At 48.3% G+C, this 13,703-nt stretch overlaps 2 protein-coding genes across 3 annotated transcripts; one reads left to right on the top strand and one right to left on the bottom strand.

Annotated features, from left to right (window-relative positions):
- The first annotated feature begins 645 nt into the window (after nt 1-645).
- mrpl21 (mitochondrial ribosomal protein L21) lies at nt 646-1,508 on the top strand. The gene has a single exon (XM_085409041.1). It carries the CDS (start codon nt 679-681, stop codon nt 1,264-1,266), a length of 588 nt encoding a protein of 195 aa, XP_085265167.1. The 5' UTR covers nt 646-678; the 3' UTR covers nt 1,267-1,508.
- A 766-nt stretch (nt 1,509-2,274) lies between these two features.
- lg6h6orf120 (linkage group 6 C6orf120 homolog) lies at nt 2,275-13,589 on the bottom strand. 2 transcript variants are annotated; one of them, XM_085409043.1, is made up of 2 exons: nt 13,465-13,589; nt 2,275-4,512 (listed from the first exon to the last, which is right to left on the bottom strand). In XM_085409043.1, exon 2 carries the CDS (start codon nt 4,476-4,478, stop codon nt 3,921-3,923), a length of 558 nt encoding a protein of 185 aa, XP_085265169.1. In that variant the 5' UTR covers nt 4,479-4,512; nt 13,465-13,589; the 3' UTR covers nt 2,275-3,920. The 2 variants fall into 2 exon arrangements, with proteins under 2 accessions (XP_085265169.1, XP_085265170.1); XM_085409044.1 differs by lacking the exon at nt 13,465-13,589 and adding an exon at nt 12,709-13,447.
- Nucleotides 13,590-13,703: the final 114 nt, after the last annotated feature.

Below are 13,703 nucleotides of genomic sequence, written 5' to 3'. Positions count from 1 at the left end.
CTGAAACGTGTTTGATTTAATGGGACGTGTAATGTTTAGACTACGTCAATGTCACGATTTACATTTTCAGTTCAGTTGATCTAATTTTCATATTTCGTAAGATGTAGAGCATTGGATATATTTCGTGTTTGATGAAAATTTTCTTTCACTGTATGAAATAATTGTTATGGTTCCTTTGGTGCTAGAAGTTGAGGTAAACGGTTACTTTTTCATATATTTAGAGTTTCCCTCTAGTCTAAGCAGTTAACAGCAGTTAAAAATTATAAACGGTGATGTGGAGTCTTTTTTTTTCTTATTTCTTATTCTTATTTTCTTATTATGAAATATGTGGGAAAGGTGAGAACAGAGAAACAAATAAACGTGTAATCTTTCTAAAACATGATGCATAAAAGGGCAAGACAATGAATTAATTGTCTTGAGGGGTCTGTTTGGTAAAATACGAGGTACGCGGAAACCAAATCTTTCTATAATAGAATTAATTAGCGTCCATCTGAAAATTGTTTAAAGTGATTATCAAATTAAATTAATAATATGAAAAATATAGCGTTAAGCTATGTTTGTCTCTGGGCCAGAAAAGTTTCCTTTTTCCAGTTTTTAAAGGATGCTTTTGAAGGCAGAAGTGTCAGGTGACTGTAACGTGACGCTTGCGCAGTTGGAACCAGACGACTTCCTGTCAAGATGTCGGCGAGCATGGCGTACGCCGGATTGTGGAGGACATGCAGAATGTTACTACCCAGACACCATGTCCTGTCCCCCGCTGCCATCCGAACACAGAGCTCTGCTAGTGGAGACTTGATGCCCTGGACCTCGCTCTCCAGGCCTCCGTGGCCGGAGCAGCCGAGCCCGTACTCGGCGGAAGAAGAGCAGAGCCGACACGCTGCTGTGGTGAGCACCGTAAACCAGCGGATCAACCTTCGGGACTTCGGCCGGCTCTTCGCGGTGGTGCACTTCGCCGGACGCCAGTGGAAGGTCACCGGTGAAGACTTGATCCTGATCGAGAACCACATCGAGGCGGAGTGCGGGGAGCGTATCCGCATGGAGAAGGTGCTTTTGGTTGGAGCTGAGGACTTCACCCTGATTGGTAGGCCTCTTCTGGGGAAGGAGCTGGTCAGAGTCGAGGCCACCGTAATCGAAAAGACCGAGTCCTGGCCCAAAGTCCACATGCGTTTCTGGAAGAGACACCGGTTCCAGCGCAAAAGGATCATTATCCAGCCGCAGACGGTGCTAAGGATCAACGGCATCGAGCTGGCCCCCAGACTCACATGAAGCTGATGACACAGGACTGGAAGACTCTACTCTCTGACCCGCGGTTTATTTTTTCTTATTGGTTTCAAACATGTAAACAAACTTGTGGCGGTCAGCTTATATGCTCATGACTCTGACTGGTTTGAAACGAGGAGCTGAACATTTGAGTAATACGCTGAGCAGCTGTTCACTGGGTTGTACTCCTGTAAATATATAGTGCAGACCTGTGAGGAGATGTATTAAAGCTTTGTTTCCAACATGTACTGAGGGTTTGGATTAAATCTGAGTTTACAACACAAAACTTTACAAAGGGTTGAAGTTAGTGTAGCTGCAATGGGGGAAAATCCCCTCTATTTCCTCAAGGACCCACAGAATAACCAGAGTAAGTCCACCGTTAGCCTAGATCGTGATTTATAGAGAGAAGATAAAGTGGGTCTGCCCACACTGACCAGAATGTCTGTGAACCTATGTCATCCTTTTGAGACTCAGCTGATACAAACATTTAATTTAATAAAACCAATCCCCTAAATGCAGGGTTCCCAACCTGAGGTGATATGTGTACCTATGTTAAAGTAGCTTATGCTATAAAACAATTACTGGTATTTCTGATGTAAAAGTTAGAATAAATAAAACATAAAACATGTTTCAATGACTTAAGAAACACAGTCATGTGACAAGTTTTTAAAACAATTTCTAATTTTATTGTGAAACCTGACTAGATCGCCTCTGGGAACAAGAAAGCTCCACAGATGTTCAGAGGATCGATCTGAAGGCACTGTTGAACATTTCTGCTCAGAGGGTAACAAAGTTCTACTCAGAACTGAACTCCAGCGCTGGAGGTGATGTTTAAATGAGGAGTTTGTCCAACAGGCAAAAACAACAAAAGTGAGCGATCAAACTAAATACAATGCTGCTACTCATGTTAACAGATTGGTAGAAATCTCATCACAAACACATGTTCCCTGTGTGAGTCCAAATCAATGAAACATCCTTAAACAGCAAAAAAACGTTGAATGATCTGCTTTAAGGAAAATCTGTTCTGTTCTCAAATTGACTGTATAGCTCAGTATATTTGACCACAGAACTCACATGGTGCTGAGCTGTGTTAAGACAGACAGGTGGTGTTCATTCATTCACAGGCTGAGGGGGGGGCTAGTCGATCATTTCAATCTTGATACAGAAAGGAAACAACAAATGTTGACTTACTGTGTCACTCCTGCAGCTCTACACCAGCTTTGACTACACTTTGAATGTGCACAAATTGTAGTCGTCTTGTAGAGAGAAATGTTAAGCTGAAGCTACTACGAGGCTAACCGATGACTTTGGATGTGTTTAACGTGATCCCTCCACCTTTGAGCAATAAGGAAACAACAACCCTGTGCACAGTGTGACCTCAGTAGACTTCAAATTAAGGGGTTTGGTTTAACACTAATCAAATAAGTATTATTAGCTTGGAAGTCAAGTGTGGTGGATTTTAGGAGAAGCTGCTTAGCTGAAAGATCACTCGTCAGCGAGGTGAAGCCCAGCCAGTTTTTGACCTACGGTTTGAATCTGTGCACAAAAACTAGACATATAGATCATGGTATAAGAATTAGTGACAGCTGGTCAAGTCGGACAATGTAACCACACCAGAGCAGCACATACGCATTTAACTTAACAGTGGCATTAAGTGAAAATTAGGCCTCAAAACTTTGTGATACTGTTGATTATGGTGTTGGGCACAGTTTGGCAGTTTTGGACAAAGATCCTCTGTGCACCGAGGAAAAAAACCAAAAACACACAGAGGTTCTCTCATTTTCCAAAGTCTGCTGCATGTGCGAATGTGGGGGGAAAAAAACTAATTATAATCAAACAGAAAACTTTGCTTTGGGTAAAATTAAGTTTAAAAGAAGAGATCATACAGCTTCAAAGTAGCAGCTAAAGTAAAGATCCTGCAAACTGCTATTAACCATCGAGTTAATTTAGTTCAAACTCCCCCTAAGAATCCTGCACACACACCATCATTTTCCTACACGGTGGGAATAACACTGTGTCGGGAACCCTGCTTCTGATTGCTGTGATAAACAATGCTTTGTAACTTCCTAAAAACAGAAATTCTAAGAACATTTTACAAGATCAGACCGACCAGACGTGTGGAGGCATGAAATAAAGGAAGCATTTCAATGTCTCTCCCAAGTGTGACAGTATAAGAGTTAACACTTTCTCTTTGAAGCATAGCATGGGCGTATCCCAAAGTGCTGAAGCCTCAAAGCAGCTCAAATTTAGAACCTATTTGTGTCTTCACTGCAGTTTCTCTCTTTGATATTTTTAATAATTTTATGACTTTGGGCAATGGAAAAGGAAGAATGGTTCTAGCGACTGACTTATGTGCATAAAGAAACTTCTTATTCCATATATACCTTTCAAGACTCCAGAACAAGTCCCCTTGTGTTCTTTTAGTGTAGCTAAAACCAAATACACTTTGTGAAACATTTTCTGACTGGTCAGGCTTCGCTGGTGAATTCCGTGCTGTAAATCTGACTTTGCTGTTTACCAAGTCTGTAGGTTTGATTGTTTAAATGTCAGAACTCTCCCTGGGGTTTGGTGCAACATTTTTTTCACCCTCACAAAATGAAAGGAATCTAATGTACCATGGCAGAATATCCTCCTGCTGTCACAGCAATGAACAGTGATTTTCAAAACAAAATCTCAAGTATAATCTTCAGAAGTCCGATCAGAATAGTCCAAAAGATGGACTCTTCCTCCTGGAAGTCGTCCTCTGTAGCATGAGCAGATTTCTTTTCCTTATGTACACCTTCTGAGTTGTAAGAGCCCTTATCAAATGGGTCTTGGGACACAGTCTGATCGTAGAACACTCGCATTTCAAACTCACTCTCCTGGTGGGACGGGTGGCCATAAATGCCGATGCCCACAGGCCTTGTGAAGTCCCCGGGGACCACCACCACATCTTGTCCGCAGGTGGCTGATTGCAGCTTGTAGGTGTCGAAGCTCGGGTGCAGGGTTTTATCTGACACGTACAGGTCTGCGTCTCCCTTGAGGCTTTGCATGTGGAGGATGATTCTGCCGTCGTGGTTGAGGCGTAGGTAGCTGTAGTTTCCGGCCCCAATGTGGCCCTGAACCACATGGAGCAGCACCCATTCTTCAGGGAAGCTGTCATCCTCTGAGGGGCTCAGGAAGCTTCTGGCCTGGGACAGCAGGAGGGCGACGACCAGCGCGCTGCAACTCAGCTTCATGGTGAAGGCATCTGTCAGTCAGTCATCAGACAGCCTGAAAAAAAATGAACAACACACAGATCAGGAGGCTAAACTGCTGCTCAGAACTACAGAAGTCAGTACAACCAACTCCAACTGCTGTCACAGCCAGCTGTTTGTAAATCAGCAGCAGAGGGGAGCTGAACAGAGAGGAGCTATACAAACCGTCTTCAATAGGCAGGCAGCAGAAACTGACTGAATAAAGGCAGTTTTAATGTAGGCTCAGCGGGAAGAGATCAACAGTGCTTTATGCATGGGTTAACTGATTTACCCATTAGCAAAATGGGGAGGGGGAAGTGAGACCACAAAGCATCATAAAAGAGAGCCCCCATTAGTTAGTTTTGAAAGGATAGGGAAGCAAAAAGTGGACGCATAAGCTGGAGATGTGTGCCATTTAAACAGCTGCCTGAGTCACGAAATTCAAAAAAGAGAAAAACATACATTAAAATATGTAGAATCACAGTGTCTGCAAGTCAGTGTCAAGTAAGGCTTCTCACACACACATACATATAAAGCCCAAAACAGAAAAGTTGTATCCATCACACAATTTAGTCAAGTAAAACACATTATGATTGCAGTTTTGTAATAAGGTTACCACACAGAAAACTGCCTGCTTCAAAAGCCTGAATACGACAACTGCTGGCACAATGGGATGTTTAGTTACAGTCATTTCTCCGCCATGATGAAAGCTGCCTTTACAGCTAAATCAGCCAAAGGTGGTACAGTGGTGAAGTTGTAGGGGACTGCCCAGGATTCAGGTTTTTTGTTCTTTACTTGGCTTGCAAGCCAGTGTTCTCTGGCAACAAAATAAAACATGGTTACTGGGTCAAACCCCCATCTGGATTCAGGAATTCACTAACTCAATACCCCTTGAACCCAGTTATCTCAAACTCTAAGTGGAAAGGTCAAGCACACTCCTGAAGGGAACTCACGCACTCCGTGCTTGTCAATTTAATGTGTATTACAATGGGAAGCCCACAGTACTAAAAAAAAAAAAAGTCCAAATAAGCACCAAAATAATAAAGAAGCACCCCAAAACTGCCTACATTGCAAACACACCAATATTTCAGTTTCAGGGAGAGATATTGGAAAGTTGTTTTCCCGCAATCCCATAATGTTTGAAGCCTGGGCAACAAGGAAAGCGTCTCTTTGCATATAAAATAGCCGAGGACTGTCAGTGAAGCCAAGGATAGGCGCTAGGCTAACCATCACACTGAGAGCACGGGGCCTGTGCTTCAACACCACCAGCTGCCATCTTGCCTTTTTGCCACACCATTTTTGAAATGAGACAGGAAGCAGGATTTGGGAACCACCTTGGCTGACAAGAAAGCATGGACTGAGCAATTATTAAACAGAGAAAACATTAATGAAATGCAGGCTGCAATGCAGTGGTTAGAACCGTCTCCTCACAGGAACAATGTCCCGAGTTAAAATCCTGCCTTGGTTGTTCTGTGTGGCTTTTGCATGTTCTTCCTGCGTCTGTATGGGTTCTCTCTGGGATGCTCCATCTTCCTCCCAAAGTCCAAAGACAGGCTTGTCAGGCTAACAGATTGTCTTAAGTGCTGGCCCTTCGACAGACTGGCAACCTGTCCACGGTATACCTTTTGCTTTGCTCCATAACAATTGGGATAGCCCCCCGCCCCTGCAACCCCAAACTGGATAAACAAAATAAAGTGGAAGGTTGATTTAGCCCCCCAAAAATGTCCCACTTGAATAAGTAAAGATATGTCAAAAGCATTGCATTTTTACATAATATAAGGCTAGGATCTAAATTTTTGATAGTTAATAAGTCAACAGCCATATTCTGATAACCCTTGTACACCGTTATTCACATCTCTTTTAGTTGTTAGAGTTATAAGAATAAGTTAGGTATGACTAAAATCTTAGGTTTTTAATAGCACTTATGGGGAAAAAAATAGCTGTCTTCCAGACGTTTTAAAAATACCATCTTGTGGTGCAGGGTGTCAAAGTTAATCATTACATGGTTTGTTTGACAGGAAACGTCTCATTTTGTTAGCAGGATGTTACTCAGTAGTCACTTTCCATTTAATACAACATGTAGATTGATTAACATGTTTCTGGCCACGTTTTGCAGGTTCTTACTGACATCCCATCACCCTAACCTGTTTTTAGGCAAAGCAAATAATCAATTAGTCCTACACTACAAAGCCCGTCGAAGCGTATCTAACAATACACAGTCTGCTTCATCTCATTTTATTATGTACAGTTAATAAGTTCCCTTTCAGTCGATTCACTCGGTACAACACATAAGTATGGGATATCACGCCCTCGCGTGTCCTGGCTGAAGAAACCTTTATTCACGCCTTTACGGCAGATGACGTGTGATGACACGCGCAAGGCCCCGCCCGCACATATAGCCGCTGCCATCACCGTCATCCCTCAGTTCTTACGCTCTTCACCTCGCTGAGAACACCTCTGCTGAGTTGGGCTAGCTAGCTACTGCTAGTTAGCTCCGTTGTCTGCCAACTTGAACCTAGCTTAACTGCCCCTGTTGGTGTTAGCCTCCACCGCCCAGCTGGTGCGTAGGCTGCCCGCGGAGCGCTATTTTCAAGTTTTTCTTGTGCAGCGTTTCGCTTTGCGTTTTGGGAATGGACTCCAAACCGAAGCGAGCAAAGCAGAAATCTTCTGTTCGCCCCTGTCCTCAGGGATGTGGTTTCTCTTTGCACGACAGCGACCAGCACGATGCCTGCCCTGTCTGCCTGGGGATCGTCCACGCTAGGAGAGCGTTGACGGAGCCCGAAGCTTGTGCGTTTTGTCGCCAGCTCCGACGCTCGACCCTGGAAAGACGGGTGACGTTTGTGGAAAGAGTGCTGGGACGCTCGGCTGTCGCACGGCATGACCCTCTTCTTTCCGAGTCTGGAGCCCCGGCTTCGTCCGAGTCCGAAGACGAAAATTTTCAGGTCGATGTCCCCGCGATTAGCTGGGCTGACCACATGGAATACGTTGACGGGTTAGCCGATGACGGACCGGAACCATGCAGGAGCGCTGACGGGCTTCAGCCTGGGTTGAAGCCCGCCAGCGCTCCCCAGGAAGACGATGACGTGCTGGACATCGGCCTGGATATCCATGGTTTGTCGGAGGATGAGCAGGAGAGCTCATTGTCGACCCAATATGCCGCCGCTGCTGCGCCGGTCGGCCACGATGACACCTCTCTTTTCTCCCTGTTTCGCCGTGCCGCTGAGAAGCTGCAGGTGGACTGGCCCTCTCCTCCACCAGCTCGGAAGCCGTCGCGGTTTGCGGGTTTTTTCCTTCCACCGGAGCCCGCAACGGCCAAAAACTGCCTCCCCATGTTCCCAGACTTTCTCTGCGAGCTAACAGCGTCATGGGACAAACCTCTGTCTACCCGCGTCACTGTGCCCGGCTATGGACAGTACATGGAATTGGACGGCGCCGAGGGAGCTGGTTTAGCTAACCCACCCCCTATGGAGCCGTCTCTGGCTGCTTATCTGGCCCCGTCCCATAACCATGGTGTCGGTGGCCCCGCAACTCTGCCGTCCAAGCACTGCAGATTCTCGGCCTCGCAGCTGGAGAAGATTTATCGGGCTCAGGCCGGCACCGCTCGAGCCATGAGTTCCGTCACCATGCTCCAGACGTACCAAGCAATGTGCCTGGCGGAGCTTGGATCGCTGGTTCCGGAGGACAGCCCGCTGTCACCTCTTCTTAACGAGGTTAGAGTCACCACGGATTACATCCTCCGTGCGTCTCGCTGTGCAGCGCTCTCCCTGGGCAGAGGGATGGCTTCGACAGTGGTGGCGCAGAGGCACCTGTGGCTGACCCTCTCCGACGTCCCTGATAGAGACAGAGCTGTGTATCTGGACGCACCAGTGTCTGCGGCTGGGTTATTCGGACATTCACTTGAAGCCATTCAGGCTAGATTCGATCTGAGGAAGAAGCAGACGGAAGCTCTGCGCGACATCATCCCCAGACGCCAGCCCCAGCCCAAGCCCACTGCTAGCTCTCACAGGCCCGCCGCTCCTCTGACAGCTGGCAAGAGACCGGCGCCCACTGCTGGAGTGGGAGGGCCGCCGGCGAGAGCACGTACTCCGGCCCGAGCTCCACGCCAGTCGGCCTGGGGCAAAGGCCCTCCCCCGGGCCCCCGACGGGACCCGACGCCCAGGAGGAAGAAGCCTCAGCCCTCCTAGCTGTGATTGCGAGTGGGGAAGGGATCCGGCAGCAGGGAGACGCTGCTCTTACCCCTCTGTTGCCGCACAAGAGGTGCCGCTTAAGTTCTGTTCAGGTTGTCAGCCCCAGAAGGCGCTGCACTTCCCTATCGCGGTCTCCCAAGCACATAACCCCTGCACACGGTTCAGATGTGTTGAATGTTCAAGCGACCACATCGAGTGTTCCCGCTGTTTTTCATTGTTATGCCCCGAAAAAGGTGCACCCAACAAAATGTATAAATGTACATGTTCCCATGTTGCAATCAATAAAGAGTGTTGTTTACTCTCAAACAATCTCAAATGCTCAACCTGCAGGCGAAATGAGCCAGGTCAGGCAGGGGATGCAGTCCCCTGCAGACACACTGGGGGGCGACGGCGCCCCGCCGTCAGTGCTGCAGGCCAGCCGGCTGGCTGCTCACTTCCCTCAGTGGCGCGCTTGCGCCCCCTCTCCGTGGGTGCTGCAAACCGTTGCCATGGGTTACCGGTTGCAGTTCCGGGTCAAGCCGCCTCGTTTCCAAAGAGTCGTGAACACGATTGTCAACCCCGAGGCAGCCTTGGTACTCAGAGAGGAAATACAGGCGCTATTACAGAAGAGAGCAATACGGGTGGTCCCCGCTTCGGAGACGGACAAAGGTTGGTACAGCCGTTATTTTGTCATTCCGAAGAAAGGGGGAGGGCTTCGTCCCATCCTCGACCTGCGAGTCTTGAACACGTACCTGCGAACGTACAGGTTCAAGATGCTAACACTCAGACAGCTCCTGAGTGCAGTCGGCCCGGGAGATTGGTTTGCGACAATCGATCTAACAGATGCTTATTTTCATGTCGCTATACACCCGAAACACAGGCAGTTTCTGAGGTTTGCATTCGAGGGCGTAGCCTACGAATACCTAGTGCTGCCGTTCGGGCTGTCGCTCGCTCCCCGCACCTTTACGAAATGTGCCGAGGCAGCGCTAGCGCCCCTCAGGAAGAGGGGCATCCGCATCTTGGCCTACCTGGACGACTGGGCTCTCGTGGCTTGCTCCAGAGAACAGGCGGAGACGCAGCTGTCGCGGGTTCTGTCACACATTCAGACACTGGGGTTCTCTGTGAACTTTCAGAAGAGCTCGCTAATCCCAGGTCAACAGATCGCTTTTCTCGGTCTGGAAATATGCTCTCTTTCCAGCCGCGCACGGTTGTCAGAGCACAGAGTGGCCGCGTTTCATCGCTGCCTCGCTCAATTTCAGCTGGGACGCAGACTGCGTTTCCAGACGATATTGCGCTTGTTGGGCATGATGGCATCTATGATCGCCGTAGTGCCGCTTGGGCTGTTGAAAATGAGAGCGTTTCAACGCTGGACTCTCTCTCACCGTTTGTGTGCTTCGCGTCACCTCCGGAGGAGGCTGCCGGTAACTGCGTCTTGCATGCTAGCTCTCCGTCCTTGGAGGGAGCCCGGGCTACTGCACCAGGGCTCTCGGATTGGGAGGGTGTTGTTTCGCAAGGTGGTGTCCACAGATGCTTCCCTAAGTGGGTGGGGAGCGCTGTGCGAGGGTGCGTCAGTGAGAGGGATCTGGTCCGCGGCTCAGCGCCAGCTGCACATCAACCACTTAGAGCTGTTAGCAGTGTTCTTAGCTCTAAAGCGTTTCCGTCCAGTCCTGCAGGGCCAGCATGTCTTAGTCAGGACGGACAATTCAACAGTGGTGTCTTATATAAACAGGCAGGGAGGAACACGCTCTCTTCCCCTGTTGCAGCTGTCTCGCTCTCTGCTGTTATGGTGCAGTGTTCATTTTCTGACTCTAAGAGCCACCCATGTCCCGGGCCACCTGAACCTGGGGCCGGACCTTCTCTCCAGGGGGGGTCCTCTGGTGAGAGAATGGAGGTTACACCCTTCAATAGTGGCTCAGATTTGGGATCTATTTGGCGAGGCGCAAATAGATCTTTTTGCTTCCAGGGTGAATGCTCACTGCCCCCTGTACTTCTCCATAATCGACCACGATGCACCCTTGGGCTTGGACGCGCTAGCGCACCAATGGCCAGACGTGCTCCTGTATGCATTTCCCCCAGTGGAAATGATATCTCCAATTCTGGAGAGGGTGCGTCGGCATTCCCTCTCTCTGATCCTGGTGGCCCCTTGGTGGCCCGCGAAGTCGTGGTATGCAGAAATAATCAGCCTGCTTGCAGCAAGTCCTTGGCAGCTTCCTCTCCGCAGGGATCTCCTCTCTCAGGCGGGGGGGGAAGTGTTTCATCCGCGCCCGGATCTGTGGCACCTTCATGCTTACCTGCTGAGAGGTTAAACTTGGTTGCTAAGGGTCTGCCACCTAGTGTGGTAGCGACGATTCAGAGCGCCAGGGCCTGGTCTACTAGAGGCTTGTATGCTTACAAATGGCGAGCCTTCGAGCGATGGTGCCAGGACCGCCACACTCTCCCATTTCAGTGCTCTATTGTGGATGTTTTGACATTCCTGCAGGAGCTGTTGGATAAAGGCCTTTCGTTTTCGACGATCAAGGTTTATTTAGCGGCTATATCTGCTTGTCATATCGGTTTTGACGGGGTGACACCAGGTGCGCATCCCCTCGCCGTGCGTTTTCTGAAAGGGGTTCGCCGGCTGAGGCCCGTGCTTAAGTCCAGTGTCCCGGCTTGGGACTTGTCTTTGGTGCTGGAGGCCCTTTGTGGCCCTCCGTTTGAACCCGTTGAGTCGGTGGATATGAAACTTCTTTCGTATAAGACCGCATTACTTCTCGCTTTGGCCTCGGCGAAGCGAGTGGGGGACCTTCATGCGCTGTCTGTGCATCCTGCCTGCACGCAGTTTTCTCCTGATGGCCGCAAGGTCGTATTGCGTCCGAATGCCGCCTATCTTCCCAAGGTCATGCCTGCATCTTATAGTTCAATGGAGTTTGAGTTGCTGAGCTTTTGCTCCCCTCCTTTTGAATCTGAGGAGCAGAGGAGGGTGCATTCTCTTTGTCCGGTGCGTGCGCTACGCACCTACATTGAGCGCACTCGGGATGTGCGTTTGTGTGACCAGTTGTTTGTCTGCTTCGCTAATCCGAATAGAGGTAGAGCTCTGTCCAGACAGAGGCTGTCCCACTGGATTGTAGAAGCTATCTCGCTGGCATACAGCACCGGAGGTTTTGCGTTGCCCCACGGGGTGGGAGCTCATTCCACCAGGGGGATGGCGACCTCATGGGCTCTTTTTAGAGGGGTGCCTGTGGCTGATATTTGTGCAGCGGCTAATTGGGCGTCGCCGCACACTTTTGTGCGGTTTTATCGGTTGGACGTTACAGCCCCTTCGGTGGCTCATGCTGTCCTTTCTGCTGGGTCTACCACTCACTAAGGATGTGGTGGTCCCGTTCCGGTTCGGTGGCTGCTCTGCGGGGCGTGTATATAGGTCCCATACTTATGTGTTGTACCGAGTGAATCGACTGAAAGGGAACGGTTAGTTATGTCTATAACTTCTGTTCCCTGAAGGAGAGGAACGAGGTACAACACAGGGTGGCCCCACTGAGCAGTTGGCTCGGTGAAGAGCGGCTATCGAACTGAGGGATGACGGTGATGGCAGCGGCTATATGTGCGGGCGGGGCCTTGCGCGTGTCATCACACGTCATCTGCCGTAAAGGCGTGAATAAAGGTTTCTTCAGCCAGGACACGCGAGGGCGTGATATCCCATACTTATGTGTTGTACCTCGTTCCTCTCCTTCAGGGAACAGAAGTTATAGACATAACTAACCGTTACCTGCTGTAACAGAGCCATCACAGCAAATGTTCACTTTGTTATTCCACCACTGTCCTATTAAAGGAGATTCATCGAATACACGGACAAGATAAATCCACAGCTGTTAGCGAGATTAATTAAGGAATGTTTGCCATTTTTAGGGGATTTGCTGATTTCAGGAAAAATGTGTAAGACAAACAATTATCCATTAAAGTACAACCTAACACCCGATGTGAGGTAGTGTACACGTAAAATACAATTGCTACGCATAAAACAAAAATAAAGACTATAGAATGAGAAGTCAAAACTACAAAAACACGACAGCAAAGCATGCCGGTCAACCCACCTCAGTTCTTCCATTCATTAAAAGACATGACAAACTGGTTTCCAGAACAGAAAGGACGCCTGTAGTTTTGGTGCCAAAAACTGAATATACTCGGGAGAAACATGCGGAGAAAGTAACGCGGTAACAGTCTGCCGCCTCCTCACAGCTCAGTGAAACATGACTAAAGAAGCCGGATAGTTTTCGATTGAGAGCCTCTCGGCACGGTTAAAAATAACCACCTGCTCCCCATTTCACCTCTGACACCAATCAACCAACTTTAACCATTAACTACATTTTTATTAACAAATAAACACCAAGACTGGGAGGGGGCAGCCTTAAAAGGTTTCAGGGATTTTGACATTAATACGTCTGATAAATTAAACAAAGAGCTTTTTGTAACGGCTGAACCTGCCGCATGCTACGTCGCTAACAGCTAAGAATAGCAGTTTCAACCTGTACAACCCCAGCAGTAAAAATGTTTTAATGAAAACAGACGTACTGTTAAAGACTATGCCAGTTACCTCCAACTGTATCATTCAGAAACAGTCCACAAAAACACATTGCTACTTGACTTACTGAACAGGTTAGCAAGTTCTTAAAGCAGCTAGCTATCACGCAGCTACCGTTGCACGTAGCCTGTTTAGCTTTAGCCAAACACGTTCAGGAGTTTACATAAGCTGGAGGCCGGGGGTTAGCTCAATGCCTAAAGATCAAGTTACGAATAGATTAATATAAAGATATTCATGGATCAGTTAACAGTGCACTTAGTTTACTTACACAGCTGTCATTTCCTGAGCAGCATCTTCAACTGAGCAGCAAAGTTCACTTCATCATTTCCTTTTCCTTCAGCTACACAAACCGCAAAGCGCGCACTCACGCCACCTACCGGCCGTTGTGAAGGTGACGCTCATCAGTAGCCAAAAAAGCTCCAAGTATTTTTTAGAAAAGGTGGCAAATGAACAGGTTCAAAATGGGCCCGTTTCCACACATGGATTTAGTCCTAGACAGCGAACCTT

This window comes from Rhamphochromis longiceps, linkage group LG6 (genome assembly GCF_057381845.1).
Source record: "Rhamphochromis longiceps isolate RC_006_pf linkage group LG6, R_longiceps_female_GT1.1, whole genome shotgun sequence".
Lineage (NCBI taxonomy): Eukaryota > Metazoa > Chordata > Actinopteri > Cichliformes > Cichlidae > Rhamphochromis > Rhamphochromis longiceps.
Note: the sequence above shows the minus strand (reverse complement) of the source record. Positions and strands in the feature narration are given on the sequence as shown.

Excerpts from the sequence above, each read along its gene's own strand:
- lg6h6orf120 (XM_085409043.1), bottom strand. The coding sequence starts at position 4,478 with ATGAAGCTGAGTTGCAGCGCGCTGGTCGTCGCCCTCCTGCTGTCCCAG.
- mrpl21 (XM_085409041.1), top strand. The coding sequence starts at position 679 with ATGTCGGCGAGCATGGCGTACGCCGGATTGTGGAGGACATGCAGAATG.